Raw genomic sequence first — 19,921 nt, 5'->3', positions numbered from 1 at the left:
TCAAATTTTGAGCCCAGGACATGCTGTCGCTGACGTTCACTGCAGCTCGATATAGAGCTTGCTAAGCCCAGCGCAAAAGGCTACAAAAACTTATCGTTTATCACTCAAACGTATGTTTTTTTACTGGGGTATAACTGGGGGAAAACAAAAACAAACGTGTAAAATCAATGTAAAATCGATGTGTGCGTACGTACAACGGTGGTTTCTGTACCTACCTCTTTCACCGTTGTACGAAGCTACAACTTGCTCGATTTTTACTGCGCGCAGCGCCAATGACTACTAGTTGTGATAACAAAAACTAAGCAGAATTTAAAATTAATTATTATTTTGCAAGATTTTGGCAAAGATTTAACGCTAAATGCTCGGCATCTTGAAATTTGTGTTTACATTTCGTGAATAGGAACAAAAACCAACGCTTAGACCATGCAATTAGAGAATATCAATGATGAGCACAACCACGTACAACGTACAGCAGTATGTCTGTCACCCTTCCGTTGTACATGTACAACGCTGTACACGTACAACGCTGGTACAATTGTATGTCTGTCTAGGGTATTAGAGGAGAGAACAGACCTCATAGTCCCTAGACAAGTATTGGCGCTGGCATCGCTGGATATTTGCAGGTTATGTTGTTTTGCTATGTTCTGTACTACAAATGTCAAATTTGTTTACATTGAACTTGTGCAGATCAATATTAATCGTATACAACGTTGATAGATTGAACACACTTGAAGATTTTTCTTGCAAAAAAAGGGCAGGAATACTGAGTAGACAGCTGCAGACGTGGGTGCTAATCAGGGATACCAGATTTGCAGATTTGTCTGCAAATTGCAGATTTTTGGAGCGGTCTTGCAGATCATTATAAATTTGCAGATATTTGCAGTTTTTATGACTTTTATTGTTTTGTTGCAGATTTTTGTTCGAAGCTCTTTAAACTTTCACAGACTTCCTAAAAAAGTGTGCAGATTTTCGCAGATTATTTTCAAACCAGAAAATTCGAGTAGCCGGAAAACTGCTCGATTTTTCCGGTTTTCGAGCAGTTGCAGACATTTTTTTAGAAAATATGGCATCTCTGGTGCTAATTATCTAAACGGTGAGCGGGTCCAACGGTATCCTTTTACTAGTCCTTTCGAAATGGATTGAGTCCTGAATCGATGCGAACAAACTGCAAGTATGCTTGCGTACGCTTTCAATTGTCGAGTCGATAACGACCTGCACCACAATTTGCAGCAGATTTTTACCGGTTAGCTGATACATACTTTTAAACTCGACACACCACACACTGACTGGGGCAGATTCGGCAACTAATTTAACACAAAAATAAATATCCGAAATGACAATAACTTCGCTACTCTAGCCACCTATTTCACTGTGATAGCCGGTAACTCTGCGGGCTGCAGATTGTACTTATTCCAATACCTGCAGCTGCTCCCGGAAACCTCAGCGATTTCAAAATGAATATGAAATATATTTAAACACGGTCGATTATTTGATAAAAGGGATGCGTTACTGTTTCGCAAGCACCAAGCACCGACACCGGGCAGTTGTTTTTGCCTTTTTCTTTTTGGTAAACGTAAACACACTTTTGACACTTGTAGCTCAGAGTGCTGGCTTCTTGCTGGAAGATGATTTTCCAGGAATACAATGGGAACACTAGCGCCAATACTTGTCTAGATGTATGAGGTTTGTTGAGGAGATAACGAAAAACAACTAATGGCGCAAATAGCTAAAATGGCAACCCTGGTCCAGGTCGACTTTATTGAAAGGAAAACACCCTCGTTTGTCGACTAGAGCGAATTTTATACTTCAAAACACTGTTTTCGTCGACGATAGAAAAGATCGCACATCATGCCATCTAACGTGGTCTTTTTTTCGCAAACACTGCTGAACGTCGACAGAAAGGGACCAGTAGCGTTGAACATTCGCCGTACGTATTAAAGCGCATTTGCAGGTACCTATCGTTCACATCATTATTAGTCAACAGTTTTTCATTGATTATTTTTACGTTGAAAAAGTGTAATTTAAGAAGTAAAATTGCGTTTATTCGTAAGTGGAAAGGATAATCTTCGATTTACGCTAGTTCGTGATTGTGCTCTGTGTTGGAAAAATGTGAAATTTTCATTCGCGTCTAGGTCAGACTTTCTCCACTCCGCGGTCCATCTTTTGTAAGGATTTTTTTCTTGTCTACTTTCGCTCTCACAACTTGTGCTCGCTCTGGTTGGTCTGCGGCTTTCGTGGAAATATTGGAGAGCATGAGGCAACGTTTTTGTGTTAGTGCCATGATGATTGTTTCATTTAGAATGGTTATGAACGGGTTGTCACAGCGTTGTCAGCCGGCGAAGCTGAAAACTAGTGGAAATTATATGAAGACCAATTATCGCTTGGCAAATTCTGCTGTATAGCGCTACAAAACCAAATCGTTATTTCCAGCAACGTTGAAAATTTATTTAGTCGTTTCGAACTGTTGTAAGTTGTGTTTCATAATATGATAAGCTTTATTTGTGGTTTATCACGTAGCGGTTATGTTAATGTATCATTAATACAGAATCTGGCAACACGGTTAAAGTACGGTACATGGTACATCGGAGAGATCGCTCGTGCTCCGCATTGGTACCGCTCTTGCTCTGCCCGTTTTTATAAAATGATGGCGTCCGCCACTGCCACTGCTGAGGAAGCAAGAGCTTACAGCTTAGCAGTGCGTTTCGCAAGGGAATAAGTCTGGTTCTCTGCTTGCTCCGCGGTGACAGCTACCGAAAACACTAGCGCAGTAAGAAAAGAAAAAGAAGTTAGCGGCCTAGCAGAAGCAGCCAGCATAAAGTAAAATTTGGCACATGGTCTATTTTCTGCGTAGTTTGAGAGTGCAAGTTTCCTACAAGTTTGTGAAATTATCCGGTTGATAAATTTGACACATGTGGACAGAATTCAGTAAAATTTCATTCAATATCGGTAAAGAAAATCCTTCCGGTACCACATTAAAATCGATTAGCTCCTCGAAAATCACCTCACCTTAATCTACTCTGTTCCGGTCCTTGCCCATTCACCGTTTCCCAATTTATTGTCAATGTGTTACTTTTGCTGGCTTGCATATCAAATAAGACAGCCGTGATCGAATGAAAATTTCAAAAATTAAACTTCGATTAAATCACGTCTATTAGCGGAGTTTTTCCTTTCCCATACGAATGGCAATGAGAATACTTTGTACGATTACTGGCATTCTCCACAAACGCAATAAAACCATTGTTTGTGGTGGAATTTTCATTTAAATATACATATATTTTACAGTCCTGAATACAGCTACCCCTGAAAATCTAGAAACAAACAATACCTATAAAATAGCATTCATACATTTCTTACCATTTGAATAGGTAAAATTTGACTAAAGTAAAATTAAACGCGAGAGTTACGTTAATCGAAGATAGTTATTTGTTTTACGTACATTACTAGTGTTCTCATTGCCGCTAATGTTTTAATATCAATAATTGTTTAATGCAAAAAAATAATTTTAATTTGAAAGCTCTGCCATTGTGTAAGTATTATTAATAGGTAGTAAACATTTTGGTTTTCAATGGAAGATGCAATTCGTGGGAAATTAGCTTAGTGAACTTTCAAAATTCAATTGCATACGATTTGAGTAATGTTTACGAATATAGTAATACAAACAAAACTAGATGTGTTTGGTAATTGAAGTAAATATTGTAAATTTCATTATGATAGGTAGGTATTTTTTAAAGAATTCTCTAAATATACTGTGTGCCTATTCAAATCACGACTTACCATAAGCTCGCATAAGAAAACATTTCTGCAATGAAATATTCAGAACCATTGAAAGAAATCTTTTAATGTTGATACAAACCTGTTCTGTATTAGTAGTAAACATTAAACAAGTTCTACATTTTTTGATAAAAATCGAACAAACGAACGAATTAATGGTAATTTACCTACTTTGATCCTCTCATAAAAGAGTACAATTATTTCTTGCGTCAGTAGGATAGGAGTAGGACAACAGGAAAGAGTTCTCTTTACTGTTACTGAGGTAACTGATTTTTAGTGATTCTGTAAAATACATATTTTAAATTTGAAAATATGTTACTTTACAACGAAAAACGATGGCAAAGCTTTTAAATTGTATCAAACTTTACGTGGCGTTTACTTTATTACTTCTTTTCCTATCCTAGCTACTTTGTAAATACATTTGTATATATAGCAAAGATGAGCACACAAACCCGTTCCGGAGGTGGTGGCGGTGGCCGCAATAAGTCCAAGGTTGGCAAAGAGAACAAAGAAAATGCTGGTGTGGATGAACCACAACAACAGCAGTCCCTGCAGCAGCAGAAAGGCGGTGCTACAAATAATTCTGGAGGCGGAGAAAAGCAGAAGAAAGGCACAGAATCAACCGGTTCCAAGGGTAGCGATTTGAAGGACAAACAGCACCAACAGGCAACAACACACACTATCAAGGTCAAGCAACCGACTGCCGAACAGATTCGTATTGCTCAAATTACAGATATCAAAAGCGGTATGGATGATCCGAAGATACAGGAGAAGATCCAGAATTTGATGGAGACAACGCAACGTTCTGAGGAGGAGGTCTGCTGCGCTTTGCAGGAGTGTGACAACGATCTCGATCGGGCGGTAATTTTTCTTCTAGAGACGCTCCCGGTTGGAGCGTTTGCTACAACATCTAAAAAGAAGAAGAATAAATCGCAGAACAAGGAGCAAAATGATGCAGCTCCTGCTGACGGCGATTGGGATAATGCGGCAAATGCAGGTTCTGCTTCAGGAGGTGGCGGTGGGTTAAGCGGTGATCCAAAGGATCGTCGTGGTAATCGCTCCGGCAATAATCCACGTTCTGGCGGTGGTTCAGGAGGACCGGGAACCGGCGGGCGTGGAGGTCGTGGTAACTTCCGTGACGCAGATCGGGGTGACAGGGATAGAAACGGTTTCGATCGCGGTGGACGTGGTGGTCCGCGCAATCGAGATGGTCGTGATGGCGGTCCTGGTCGTGGAAGCTACAATGGTGGATCTCGTGGCGGACGTGGTGGTGGTCCGCGTGTTGGAACCCGTGGTCCTGGATCACGTGATCAAAATAGAGGATCCCGAATCAGCGATCATCAGGAGATCGATGCGTGGGATCCGGTCACCACCGCCAATACCAATGATCTCAATAAACCGGAAGAATCTTCTGCATTCACCGATACGTGGGGAGATTGGGATAATGAAGAGTACACAGGCTCGTTATCTGATACCAAAGTTTTTACACCGAGTACGCAATCAACGTCGGTGAATCAGCAAGTGCAGCAGCCGCAGACCCAGTCGACAAACTCACAGATATCATCGCAATCTCAGTCAACCTTACAGCCACAATCCCAGCTCCAGCAGCCACCGTCACAACAACCGACATTAGCAGCAACCCAACCGGCGGCGGTTTCAACGTCGGTGGCAAGTAAGTTGGTTATAAATTCCGTCGTCCCAAAAAAAATACTAACCATTTTTTTATATGCATTTCACAGATCCTGCTGAGCTATTAGCTCCTCCAGGTCTAGAGCAACAGATTCTAAATCCACCACAGCCTAAAGAGACTGATCTTGTGCAACAGTATAGTACCACAGTTGTGTCAAGTACAGCTACGGCAGCAGCTGCCGCCAGTAATACAGTCCAGTATCCGGATCTCCATTCGACGTCTAGTGCTACAGCTCAACATTTGCGACAGTCGCTTGATATTCCGCAAATTAACCCTTCATCATCGCTCTCCGCAGAACAATCACAGTATTTCAATACATTATCTTCTCAAAATTCCTCTCTTCCGGCGAGTGTTGTGAATTCGTTCCAACCAAGCACTGTGCAATATCCGACCACTTATGGATCGAGCAGCAGTTACAGTGATCAAGTATCATCGTCCCAGCAGGCTCCGGCTGCTCGAAGGCAACGGGCGCGGGTTCCTCCGCCGTCGAAAATACCGTCCAGTGCCGTTGAAATGCCGGGTGATAGTCTTAATAACATTGGCTATTTGGATGTGCAATTTGGCGCTCTCGACTTTGGTACGGACGATAGCTTTGATAGTGTATCTGCGGCGGATAAATTCAATGCAAACAGTTTAGATCAAACCACTTCGTCGACGGTACAACTAGCTTCGTCGGTGCAACCGACCCAACCAGAAGTTAGCGAGTATCAAAGTAAATCGAGTGTCGTTAATAATCTGCAGGTGAAATCTAACCTAACCAGTGGATTGCAAGGTACACAAATCATGCAAGGGCAGAGCGATTCGCTAACGGCGTCACAAGGTGATACTCTCTCGAGTAGTTACTCTCAGCGTAGTAATTCCACCGTGGTTCCTTCGTCGGTTAGCACAGGTGTCAATGTAAATTCGATCAACAGCAATACATCGAGTAAGTTTTTACGTTTTTCCTTTTGAACATAGTAAAAATTATTTATTTTTACAGCACTGGAACAATTGACCAAGACTGATCCCTATAGTCAATCCACCGCGACGAATTCTAATACCGGCGGATATCAAAACGTATCGTATTCTTCGTCCCAGGCGAATAAAACTTCTTCGTATCCTTCGTCGGCTGCGCCGCAAGGATACAACAACTCTAGTTTCTCCAGCTCCCAGGTAAATTAGTTAAAAAAAATATATATAATAGATAATTAAAGATTGCCTGGATGTAATTTTTAAATTGTATCCTGTATGAAATTTCACGAGATACATTTATAAACCAAAATACGCTATGTTGAACAAGGCAAGAGCAATACTTTCGAGCAGTGTTAAAAGTTTATCGCTAAAGCTTTTTACCCAGTTGTGAGGTTACATTACAATTAAAAGATTTATTTTTTGTGTAAAACTAATTAATTTTAACATTTTAACTTTTTCAGGTGTCTACCAACACATACCCGCCGTCATCCAATAATTACAGTTCTTACAATCAAAGTGGGGTCAGTTCTTACCAGCAACCGAGCAGCAATGTGTCGAATAGTGTAGTACCAAATAACAGCTCCAACAGCTCGGTTGGCGTATCTGCTGTTAACCAGGGTAATTCCAATCTACCGGTAAACAACAGTAACGTTAATAACAGGTAAAAAATTATGCTGCCAAACCAACCATGTCTATGGCGTATTTAATCCACGATTGTTTTCTATTACCCCTGTACATAAATCTTGCTCAATGTTTGCTTTAAACAAACGAAACATACAGCACGAATTCCAGCTCCGGGTATCTGTCCAGTCAATATCCTGTGAGTCAGACGTCCTCGGCTTTCCCTTCACAGCAAAATTACCAGAGCAGTTCACAGAACGTGTATGGAAACACGGGACTGACTAACAATACCGGGTAAGTTTTCGATTTTATTGCTGTGTGTGATTTATTACAATGCATTACGTGGACTTGCGGTTTATCAAAGCTAATAATTTTCATGCATGGTTGTTTAAAAAAATTTAAAAGAAATTTTGGAATGGTTTATTTTTCTATAAGATTTTTGCAATTCTGTTTTTGTCTGACTTTTTTGTCTGAATTCTGACTTGTCATAATATAGCATTGAAGGATAAGGGAATTCGTTATTGCCCCTTTTATGACTACTGTGATAATCATTTAATGAAACATTCCGTATTTTGCACTGTCAATCTGGCACTAAAGTGGCATTTAGTGTAATCAACTTATGAGTTTGATTTTTTTTCCTTCTTGCCCTTCTTTTTTGGTTCATTTTCCTTGAGCGAAATCGTGTGCGAGATACGATCGTGCGTGATAATCGTGCAAATCGGAGTAATAGGGGCAAATGTCGCAATATGATTGAATATAACTGATTTGCTCGAAAAAATAGTTCTTTATTTCAATATGTCAAAATGCCACTGAGCTAGGATCAATGTTTTGATGTAAACGAAAGATATTTCTAAGGATTCCAATGATGTGCTTGTTCACGGCACGCATCTAGCATTTCTAGCATTTGTTATCAAAAGAAGGACATTTTACCCTAGTTTTCTCGATGTAAACGTCGTTATCTCCGGATTGCGCTGGGATAAAATTGAGCTTTTTTTGTGTCATATGTTAGTTTCATGGGAAATCCGATCACAAGGTATTTGTTTACGGCACATGGTTGTTTCTTTATGTCCTGGTCAAATAAAATGCGATGTTATCTCAGTTTCGTCAATATAAAAGTGAATATCTCTGGATTCCGGTGGAGTAAATTTATTTAATAAATTGGGGTGCACTTTCGAAGTACGAAAAATGAACATGTAACGAAAAGTGGTTATGTTTTGCACTGTTATAACTCAGCCTTTTTTCAATAGATTTTAGAAATATTTGCACCAATCGATCAGAAATTTTTGTATACATTGATTGATACAGAGAATATAATAAAATATTATCGAGCTTCTGTTGACATAACCATAAATATCAAACTATGTTAAAAATGAACGAATTAGCCAATCATCTGTAAGTACACATTTGCTTCCCAGACCCGGTACGACAACGTTATATCACATGCAATTTCGTTTACGTTGATTTCAGAAAAAAGTGACCGAATCTCCAACTGATCAGAAATCATTTATTGCGATAAACGATAAACCTGGACCAAGCTGTTGTCCTGAAAGTAAACAATCTTGCGAAGGTGTTAACAATCCCTCCCTTTGATAAATTTTATTATTTCAATATTAAACCTAGACAAACATGTGTAGAAAGTTTGATGAAGAATCGTCCAGGCATTTCGGAGTTGTGGAGGAGCATACATTCATATTCATCTTCCTCGTTCGCCCTTCTGTTGGCAGCCTCCCAGTCAGCTTTCCCTTCTGTCGCGTAGGTTATTATGCATCTGTTTGCTCTCTGGAAATCCCTCTAACGAAAGAAAAATAAAGCCTTTTTACCTTTGTTTTTCCATATGTTCCTCCTCGGCACCCCCCCGCATCGCTCCCTTACTAGACATCGGATGGACATCACTCCCTTATTAGGGACCCCTCCCCGTTCGGCCCCCTGTGCTGATTCCCTTATGTCAAGGAACATGTGCGCCAAGTTTGGTGAAGAACGGTCAAGGCGTTATGAAGTTATGGCGAAACATACACACGCTCACTTTTATGTTGTAGTACACAATCATAATACTTTGATCCAAATTTAGTATAACAGTAAAAATGCTTTACAGTTCACTAATTGAAAAATAAACACCTAGTTAATTTGCAATTAGTGATTAGCGAAATTTCCGTTAGTTTAACTTTATTTGTTGGCGTTTCGTGATTGGTCGGTTAGCGGATTGGCTGTGCCCAAAACATTGTCTACTACAATTGTTTCTTGAACAACATAGTTTGAACGTAATTTTAGTGACCTGGATTTTTCTGTAATCCTGGTAAACTTAGAGAATTCATTTTTGGATACTGTGCAGACATCGTGACTGACCTTCTCTGCCACAAATCTTTAAATATTCATATATCAGCATTATTCGTAGTAATTTCATACCAAGTTTATACCAAAGTATTCTTTTTCAACCAGTTACATTTAAGACAAAGGTTTTTCATGTTTTTAATTTTTTAGCTGTACAACTGTATAGGTCCCTGGGTACAGCTACTCTAAGCAACCAGACGCCACTTGAGCAAAGTTATGTTTTTCGAACTTCATGTATATTTTTCTCAGGAACCTAAACAATGTATTGAAATAAACTTTATTTTGTTTTCTTGGTAAAGATTAGGTAATCAATTTTACAAATTTTGATATTTGCTACCACCACAACCTGAGATAAAAAGAAGAAGAAAATATGTGCGAAAAAATACAATGTTTCCCTTTTTTCTCGGGTTGTGTATTGTTTATGAAGCTCAAGAATCGAAAAAGTATTCTCTGAACGTTGAATACATAGCCTTTTGAATATATGACCTAATTCATATAGTTCTTTTCGTCTTGTTTGAAAGTAAGTTCAATCTAACACCCTGCGTATTTTTTTTCTTATTTTCCATTTTTTTTCGCTAACTCTTACCTGCTGATGACATCGGTTTACCCTTAATTACCACCTCTGTGTGTTTCACAAAACAATTAATCTGCACTAATGAATGGCATCGCTTTCCTCCGCATCAATCAGATATACGGGTAGTACAAGCAGATCCTCCGGACAGTACGGTAACTTTAGCACTTCAAAGCTAAAAGATACTCCCGTTTCCACCCAATTCGAGAGGTAAGTACTGAAGTTGTTAGCCGATATTTTAATTAATATTGAATCGAGTGTGTCAAAAACGATATCTTTTGAGAACTGACAAAAATTTGCGTTCTAGTGTTGCCTCCAATACGGTTTCGAACAACAATCCAAGCAACAGCAGCGTTTCTAGTGCGTCATCCTCCTTGCCGAATAGCTCCGTGGTATCCACGACAAGTATGAGTTCACCATCACTTGGTTTAACGAATACTAAAGTGACCAATTCCACAGCTAAAAGCAGCAGCAGCAGTAGCGGAACCGGCGTGGTTCCTAATATACCTATAGTCAACCCGTACATCCAGCCAGGTGTACCATTCTATCAGCAGCCGGTATATTCGTATGAAGAATTGCAGATGCTTCAGCAGCGTATGTCACATGTGCCTGGATACTACGATATGAACTATCAGACGCCGACGAGTCTCGGAGCGGCCGGAGTGCGCGATGCCAACCTCGGTTCCGTCGCGTACTCGACTATGTCCGATGGTCGGTTCACTCGGACCGATAACAACTCGTCTCCTGTTAGTAACGTTCCAAGTACCATGTCACAACAAACAGGGTCTGGTGGTCCTATGTTGAACCTGCCATACGCTTATTTTTACGGCGGTAATGTGATGCCCGGCGGCTTCCAATATGGCACCCCAGCAATATATCCTGTTAGTAGTTAGTTTGATTTATAGTATTCGAACGTAGAAACTTTACTTGTTGTCTTTTTTGCATGTAATCACTCAAAAACACTCATGATGCCAAAATAAAAACCAAAACAATCTTCAACAACCTCTATAGCAACAAATGACGACGAACGCAACTTCGGGCGGACAGTTCCAAAAACCGGCGTACAACAGTGGCTATGGAACTAGTGGATACGACACACTGAGCCAAACTGGACAGGATTACAATAAGAATCCATATCCGACATCAGGGGTCGGACAACAATCTAAAGGACAAACGGTCAGCAACCCACAGTCGGCAGGAGGAAGTGGCTCTGATATTGCGCCCTCGATGTATGGCAAAAGTCATGTAGCGCTTAATAAAGTCAATGTAAGGTTTTGAATTTCAAGCTGTTACCGTATTGAGGATACGATTGTCAACGAGTACGGTGGCGTTGGGACATTCTCACTTATATTTTTCTTTTTCAGTCGTACGAGAAACAATCGTTTCACTCGGGCACACCGCCCCCTTATAACATAGCCGGAACACAGACTGCGGGTGCAACGTCCGGGCAGCCCTACGGACAGCATCTTTATATTCCGACGATACCAACACATCATAATATCAATATGCATCAGGCTATGCATCAGGTATGTAACCGTAGCTAGACAGGATGATTTGGCTTATTTTTAGTGAATGCGCTTTCACTACGAAACATAATACTGTTTCGTGCCGAGGAATGGTGGCGTTTTTTTTAGAAGATAACTGTAGATCGCATTTAACAACAACGGTTAGTGTATGTAGCGAAACTGGTGCAAGCGTATTTTGATCGTCTAAGGTTCGAGGCAAATCGTAATCTTTTTCGCAGAACTCACTTATAACTTAATAAAGGAACTACCATAGTGAATAGTCGAAACTGTAGAATTCCCTAGCGGGCATGATCAGAGAAATGCGAAAATTAAAGCTCACTTTGAATCGAATTGATTAGGAAAACCTGGATTAAACTAAAAACACAATGAAGTCATTTTTTGAAAACAGACTTTAAATAAATTGGTCTCAAGGGACGACGCTGGTCTCACGAACTGGTAGTCGTATGTTCGAGAGATCCAGTTCATCGTAAGAGAGATATGCTTTTACCTATAGAATATAGCACTAGCTCGGCAATTCATTGTCGACCTTCATTAGAAAAGTTCCAATAAGCCAAATAAACAAACCGAGTTGAGAGTTCATTTTCCTAGGCTGCTCCAGCAAAAAATAACTCACTCGGTTTGTTTGACGTTTGGCTTAGTGGCCTTTTTCTAATGTTAGTCGGCAATTCCGGAGAGATTCGCGATTGGGGCGCAACTAGCAAATTGTAAACAAATCGTTTTATTACACCATCAGCCTTAAAAGGACTGATAATATCCATGGCAAGAATCCTTTCTTCTGTTTTAATCGTTAGAATTACATAAAACAAGTTTTTAGTGATGGGCGAAACAAGTGTTAAATCAAAACAAAAGATAATTTGCAGTTTAGCCCCTTTCATTGTTATGAAGTAACAGGCTTATTTGCAAATCGTTTATAGTAAAGAGCGAAACTGCGTTGTTTTCAAAACACAGGCGCATTGTAAACAGGCGAAACCAAATAAAAAATCAAAACAAGGCGACACAGGGCTGGGCGAATCTCATTGTCAAAATGCTTTGAGGCTCATTCCAAGGGGTTAAACTATAAAACTTAGATTTTGAGCTTGCACAAAATCTAAATCTGCACAAATTTTATGCAGTATTGTTGTGAAGTTATAAGATTGATTTATTCTACACCAATTTATGTCTTTAAACTCGATTTTTGTAACTTTTATTTAAATTATGGCTTGAAAATGTACTTGCAAATTATCACAGTGGTAGTCCTCATTGTTTACATTTGGCTAGTTGCGCCCATATCGCGAATCACTCCGGATTAGTCTTGGTGTTATAAGTTTAGCTGCGAGGTTTTTAAGTTTACACTTAGTTCTATCCAAAAATATATATCTTTGCTACCTCGGAGCTTTCCATGCACCCCAACAAGGTATGACACCAACAACCCTTATGCAGGAATAACTTAAAGAGAAGGGCTACAAGAGGAAAATCACTCGTCAGCAGGTAAACAAGCAATGCGGTTAGTGTCATACCTTGCTGGGGCGCGTGGAAAGCTCCGAGGTAGCAAAGATATATATTTTTAGATAGAACTAAGTGTAAACTCAATTATCTGAACAATTTTAGGCGAAATTAAAGCAAAACTGTAATTGTGCGGTACATACATATTGTACCGGGATGTTGAATCTAAACATACTGTCGATAATTGTAAGCGGTAGGCACCATACAATTGTCCTAGCGCTATCGAAACATCAGTATTCAGTCTAGATTTGAACCCTTTTGAACATCTTTTTAGATCATTTCATTTTTATAATGAAAAATCAATCGATTTCATATTAAAATGACTTAAATCGAGCTCTTGTGAAAAAATGGTCAGCAATTTACAGAGGGATATTTGAAAAATTGTTAATTTTATCCCAAACAGATTAAAACAGGTCATCAAGAATGTAAATGGTCCTACGAGGTAGTAGTTGAGCGAGAAAGGACATTCGTTTCAACTAATAATTAACTGTCCGAATGCTTTTTTGGATGCATTTTTAGCCAATTCAAACTATATGTGTTCTATCTTCAAAACGGAAAGCTTTTTTGTTGTGCATCTAAATATGCTTTAGTTAAACATTGTTTTAAAAAATATGTGGTTCCATTCTTTGCAAAAATACTGCGCAAAATTAGGTACTAAAAGAAAAATTTATGCGCTGCTGTCCGAATACTTTTTTGGTTGACTGTACGACCTTATTGACTCTCAATGTCTCTCCCAGCCTAAATTCGAACACATGACGACTGAATTGTTAGAACAAGCCAACTGCCCGAGGCCGAACTGTGAATCTACTTTTTGAGTACTACTTACTTGGTCTAAAATTGAAGCGCGATACAATCTATCGATTTTTTTTAGTCATCACTAGTTAGGCTTCCTGCATAAACAGAATAATCAACGGTCATGATACTGTCGTCTCGACGTAGAGATTACCAGTACGAGGAAATTTCTGTTCGCGTTCGGTGATTGCAAAGCATTGTCGCAAACTTCCTATTATGATGTTTATTAAGAATGACGGTTTTGCTACATACGCTACTACCCACTTACTACATTATTCAATACTATCATGCATGCATCTAATTTTGTACTTATATGAACCACTGGATGTAATTCTTGTACTTATGCAAACGTTTGTTTTGTAACAATATAATTTCAATATAATTGACTTTTTTTTGTGAAATAAAGTTGAAATTGTAAACGACAGCAATGAGGCAGATGTTAGAGCGCTTTATTTCAAATGCATAGTCCAGTCATTATATTTTGAATTGTTTGAGCCAACCAAAGCGATACACGTACTATAGTATGAGTCTTTATATAAGTCATATCTCTAAAGGCTGAGCAAGTATACAGTCAGTATTACAATCATGGATCACTCACAATTGTATATGACTGTATTTTTAGCGCGAAATTTAAATTTTTTACGCGAATTTCGGATTTTACGCGGTTTATACGCACATTTCTCAGTTTGTACGGTTTTGATTTACGAGGAACGTATCCTTTACTTACAAAACAACTTCATGGCTGTAAAGTACCACCGAGTTAGAGTTATGCAAGTTGCAAGCTACGGGACCTCCATTGTCTAAGTATCTGTGTCTGTAAAGATGGGTCAAGTCTTAAAGATGTTTATACCCAAGGCTTTGCTTTTATATGCCTTTTTTACTTCACGGATTACATCGTATTCACATGGCACTGACGTCAAGGTAGACAAATTCGTGAACCACTTCTCTATCTACTACTACCACAGTTCCAGTACCGGCAGTCCGGGCTCCCGTCATCATTGGAATACAACGGGGAAGTTGCTGCCGCTCTTCAGGATATATTCAGTTACTTTTCCAAGAAGTTTGCAAGAGATATTGAGTATTGATCGGGTTGACTACCAGCCAGCAATGTCACAATATATGGTTAAACGCTGGGTGCCATTGATGTCAATGTCGAGATGATTTCGGAGACCGTTATCATACTCAAGTCGCTCTTCAATCTTCGTTTTTACTTCTAATCTCTATTATTTCCTCACTGTAAGTAATCGCCTCTATTCTACACACCGATCGAAGCCGGATCCGACCAGAAATTGTGCTTCGATCGGAATACAATGTATGCTATAACACACGTCGATCGGAACGAGCTTGATCGGAATGTGGAATCGAGGCGAATATCTAATTGCTGATCAACATAACTTCACTTCCCTGCGCTCTATCACTACTAATCTGCTGTTTCTTACATCATACATAACGGATTTTTATCTCAACGAGCTCAAATAGGTACTTTATGCACCGACTTGTCGCCAGATTTCGGCAAGATAAACCATGCCATTATCAATTGCAAAACTACATAGTCTGGATGTTAGCGATAACCTTTCGCAATGGTTTCGTTGCGACAGTTGTTGGTTGCCGTTAAAGACGATAGCTATTTAGCTTCGTGAGATAAAACCTCAAGGAAGTTACTTCGACCCTTTAATTTTTCTGCTTTATTTCAACAACGTTAATTTGGTCATCACTGGCCCATGACTTTCGTATCCAGATAATCTCTAAATGTACTTCCGAGTCTGTTCAACTGACGACTGTCAATTCCTTCAAAATTAATTCACGGTCTTTGCCACTTGATGCGACGTAGAAACTGGATGATAGTAAATCCGTAGAAATGCTCAGCAATCACATTTTCCCGAAAAAAAAGATCCGATTCTTGTTTGCATTGAGCCAGAAGGCACAATAATTGAACGTGTTTCGCATATCAAAGACTCGTGTTAGGCGTGGTACACAAATTACGTAACGCAAAAATTCCGGATTTTTTACCCCCTCCCTCCCCCATGTAACGATAAGTAACGCTTGGCATAACCCCCCCATTAAATTACGTAACGTTGACCAAACCCCCTCCCCCCTTCCGACACTAGGTTTAATGCACGGTACGGAAAAAAATGGTGCCGTTTTTTCGGAAGTCCAATTTTGTCCTGGTTACACAATATTCGGAAATGTAGTAGGAACGTCTTCATCAGCTACAAACTAGAATTTTAAATTTGAATCTCCATCAGTCTAAACCAATTCACTATTTCACGCCATCAACACGTCCTTTCTTCGTTTTGCAGCTATTTTTTGGTATTCATAATTTTGTTACGTAACTGTTCTTCTGACTCCCCCTCCCCCCTATGTAACAAAAAGTAACGCAAACTCGACCCCCCTCCCTCCCCTCCAAGCGTTACGTAATTTGTGCACGAAGCCTTATCTTAAGATCGCAGTTAACATTTAAGCAATATATCTCGTATGTTGTTGCCAAAGCCTCGAGGTCTTTAGATTGTATCTTCAGGATTGCGGTAAATTTCTCTGATATTGGCTCAAATCACTATGCTTTTCGCTAGTGAGATCAGTTTTGGAATACTACTCGTCCGTCTGGAATCCTAACTACAACAACAGCACGGAGTGCACTGAGTGAGTTCAGTGTGGATTTCTTCGATTCACTGCGAAAGCTGCCATGGAGAAATTCGTTCCATCTTCCCAGCTATGGACAGATCAACTGAACGATCTGGAACCTCTCCGTGTTCGTAGGCCTACCTTCAAAGCATTCGCCTCTATTCTACATACCGATCGGGGCCGGATCCGATCAGAAATTTGGCTTCGATCGGAATACGACGTATGCTATAATACATGTCGATCGGGATGTTTCTGATCGGGCGATTGTTTTTTGCGGATAGCATATAGAATAGAATAGACTGCCCCGCGCGTAGCATGTATCAACCAAATCAGGTTTTTTTTAGTAAACGCTCATTTTATCAGCTGATTTCGTTTAACTGAGTCGTACACCACCTCGAAGTCTATAAACAAATGGTGGTCTGTAAGTTGAAGTCCCGTATTTCCCCGCTAATAGTTGCATTTGAGTCGATGGCCCTTTTTATATGACCAACCAGATGGGCACCTGTTTAAAAATGAAATTAAGGCAAATAGCTTAAATTCAATTCCTAATTCTCAGAAAAGAAGCCTGTCTTCATATGGTTGCGCAATATTGGCTAATCTTCTAGGTTTCCCCATAATAGTTCACATAATAGTTTACCACGGTTTTCTAAAACACATGCTGCATGAAGAAAAAGTTTTTGTGGTTCTTGGTTTTGCTTGGTTATCACTGACGTTTGTGTAATTCATACCTACATTACTGTAGAAATTCAAGGTTCTCCTTTATCCCATACTGTACATGAAGCTTTCTTTTGAAGGAAGTCATAAGGATCGTATTATGTAAGTCACATCTAGTGTCACTTTGGTTGACTGGTCTACTTTTGGTATTATGTGAGTTACATGCGACACGATTTTATCGAGTAAACTTGATTGAGTCGATCGCTGAACAGCTGGTGACTTAGCTGTCAGCAAATGACGAGTGAATTTCTTTCGGTTTGGTCGTGCATCAAGCCATTATGCTGCCCGTTCTTGTTCTCCCTGCACTCGACACCACCACGAAGATAGTAAGAAAAAATTCGTGGTTTCCTATTCCGATTTTCATGGGAATTTCATCATTCTTGTACAAAGCATTGCTCATAAGCTAATTTTCTTAGCATTCCAAAAATATATTATCGACAAAATTAGAACCTATTAGAACCTATTCGTAGTTAGGGGACCGACTTTTCTTGGGAAAATTGTGCTTGTATGATTAAGCATTCTAAAAATTGGCAAATTGCCACCAAAGTTACCAAAGTGGATGCATGCACGATACTCATTGAGTAATGTTGTAGATTTTAGCTACCGAGCATGATGTTATGTTACTATTTTTTCTACTCTATTTGGTTTATTTTCTTTTTCTTTCTTTTTTACCAATCACACACAAACACACATCTAAAATGAAATACTATTATAATGATTTCGATTGAAACACGAACGAATTGCAAACTACTTGCTCACCCACGCCATCTAACACATGCACACACCTGCACGCCCTGGCGTGTGATCGCAACCAAAATCGGGGTTCGGTGCTGGAATTATCTCTCTCTTTTGTTATTACTTGATGAAGATGGACAATAGAAGTTTTAATAGTGGTAGTGGTGTGATGAGGGTAAGTAGTTTAGTTTATGAAATTTTCGTATTAATTGCTTCTCTGTAGCTGCTTTGTCTTTGTTCATTAATTTTACTAGCTTGTATGAAGCAGATCAATTTCAAACAAGGTTCTTTCTATCATCCTTCGTAGGATTCCAACAGTAGTGGTCAAAGACCACAATCGAACAGCCAGGGCAAGACTGCAACAAAGCAAGGCTATTCACCGTCAACTTATTGGACTGCGCAGAACTAACTACACTTATGTGTCTACATAGAACTAAACGCTAACGCTCGTGTATTGTATTTGAAGCGATATAAAGTATGCAACAAAACAACCGGAAACGGTAAGATAAGAAATGGTAGCAGGTACTGGAAATTCCGAACGCCCATCCAAATATAGAGCCACACACCTAGGTATTTGAACTCATTCGCTGTAAACGTTGCAAATAATCCGTACATTAAACGTTTGGTCAGTTGGAAATTGAATTGTGCGTGAGAGAGAGAGAGAAGGAAAAAGATGAATTAATTCAGAAAACTAAGCGAAAAAGAGATCAATTTATGAGTCAACACTGAAATCGAATGAATTAATAATAAAACACTTTAAGCATATTTAAAGTAAAACAAACTCATTAAAAAAATAATATTACACGTTTTCAAACATTCGTAAATCAGGAACGAAATTGGTTCATTGCTATATACACAAATACTATCTTACAAAGGACAGCTGCAAGTGATTTTAGTATTTTCATTTTTCGTTTAATTTTTGATGAATGAAGAAATCTTCTTTTAAGTCCTCTTTTTATGTTATTCTAATCACTCGTGTAAACAGTAAGAATGATTCTACAGCAAGTGCAAGCCAATTGAGGAGAAAATAGTATACAGAGACGGGCGTGTATGGAGGCAACCAGAAAAGAAAAGAAAAAAACCCATAAATTAATAAACATGTTCTGTAATAATTTAATTTAAATGTAGAGACGAAATTTCTAATATACCTGTAAACATTTTATTATAATTTCATTATTAATGATGACATGCTCTTTAAAGTAGCATGTGAGTGAATTTCGCTTAGATACGTGCATAAATTGTGTGTGTGTCTGTGTGCGTGTGTGTGTCTGTGTGCGTGTCTGTGTCTGTGTGCGTGTCTGTGTCTGTGTGCGTGTCTGTGTCTGTGTGCGTGTCTGTCTGTGTGCGTGTCTGTGTGCGTGTCTGTGTGCGTGTCTGTGTGCGTGTCTGTGTGCGTGTCTGTGTGCGTGTCTGTGTGCGTGTCTGTGTGTGTGTGTGTGTGTGTGTGTGTGTGTGTGTGTGTGTGTGTGTGTGTGTGTGTGTGTGTGTGTGTGTGTGTGTGTGTGTGTGTGTGTGTGTGTGTGTGTGTGTGTGTGTGTGTGTGTGTGTGTGTGTGTGTGTGTGTGTGTGTGTGTGTGTGTTTGTGTGTAATCAAATCTGTTCAATACGACAAGTCTGTGAGATTCTGATTAGCGGGTGCTGCCTAAGGTGAATTCAAGTACAATATTTTGGAGAAATGTTTCATTGACTCAAAATCAACTGCCATGGAGATGGTGTTTTTTTGTTAGATTTAGTCACTTTAACAGCTTGGGTCATTCGTGACTTCTGCGTGGTTGGGATTTGAACCCGGGTCCTCGGTGTGAGAGGCGTGAATGCTAACCACTACGCCGGGACTGCCCCAGGAGATGATGATTTGAACAAAAGAAAAGCGATGGGAAGCAAAGTCCCCTCCGGCTGGTTCTAAAAGATGTAGACGTGATCGGCGAACTGGCAATAGCAGCAGCATGCCATCACAAAACATGAACGCAGCATAACGCAAGACAGTCACCCGCTTGTGTTGTTTTGCACCAGTTTAGGCAAATATTGTGAGTATACAAACGGTATGTTTTCTCTCAAATTATTTCTTTTCGTCATCGTTATAAAACAGCCCGAGCCGGGGTAGCTCGGGATATTTTAAGG

At 39.5% G+C, this 19,921-nt stretch overlaps 1 protein-coding gene across 5 annotated transcripts; it reads left to right on the top strand.

Annotated features, from left to right (window-relative positions):
- The first annotated feature begins 1,998 nt into the window (after nt 1-1,998).
- Nucleotides 1,999-18,957, top strand: LOC128733836 (protein lingerer). Of its 5 annotated transcripts, XM_053827657.1 has the most exons (13): nt 2,782-2,946; nt 4,176-5,443; nt 5,511-6,386; nt 6,441-6,613; nt 6,874-7,073; nt 7,193-7,327; nt 10,050-10,142; nt 10,240-10,337; nt 10,392-10,813; nt 10,944-11,198; nt 11,297-11,458; nt 17,937-17,978; nt 18,111-18,957. In XM_053827657.1, the coding sequence occupies exons 2-13, from the start codon at nt 4,210-4,212 to the stop codon at nt 18,210-18,212; spliced, it is 3,792 nt and encodes a 1,263-aa protein (XP_053683632.1). In that variant the 5' UTR covers nt 2,782-2,946; nt 4,176-4,209; the 3' UTR covers nt 18,213-18,957. The 5 variants fall into 5 exon arrangements, with proteins under 5 accessions (XP_053683630.1, XP_053683632.1, XP_053683633.1 ...); XM_053827655.1 differs by lacking the exon at nt 2,782-2,946 and adding an exon at nt 1,999-2,016 and having other exon boundaries at nt 10,240-10,813; XM_053827658.1 differs by lacking the exon at nt 17,937-17,978.
- Nucleotides 18,958-19,921: the final 964 nt, after the last annotated feature.

The sequence above is a fragment of the Sabethes cyaneus genome, chromosome 2 (genome assembly GCF_943734655.1).
Source record: "Sabethes cyaneus chromosome 2, idSabCyanKW18_F2, whole genome shotgun sequence".
In the NCBI taxonomy this organism is placed as follows: Eukaryota; Metazoa; Arthropoda; class Insecta; order Diptera; family Culicidae; genus Sabethes; species Sabethes cyaneus.
The sequence above is the reverse complement of the archived record's forward strand: the minus strand, read 5'-3'. Positions and strand labels throughout refer to the sequence as shown.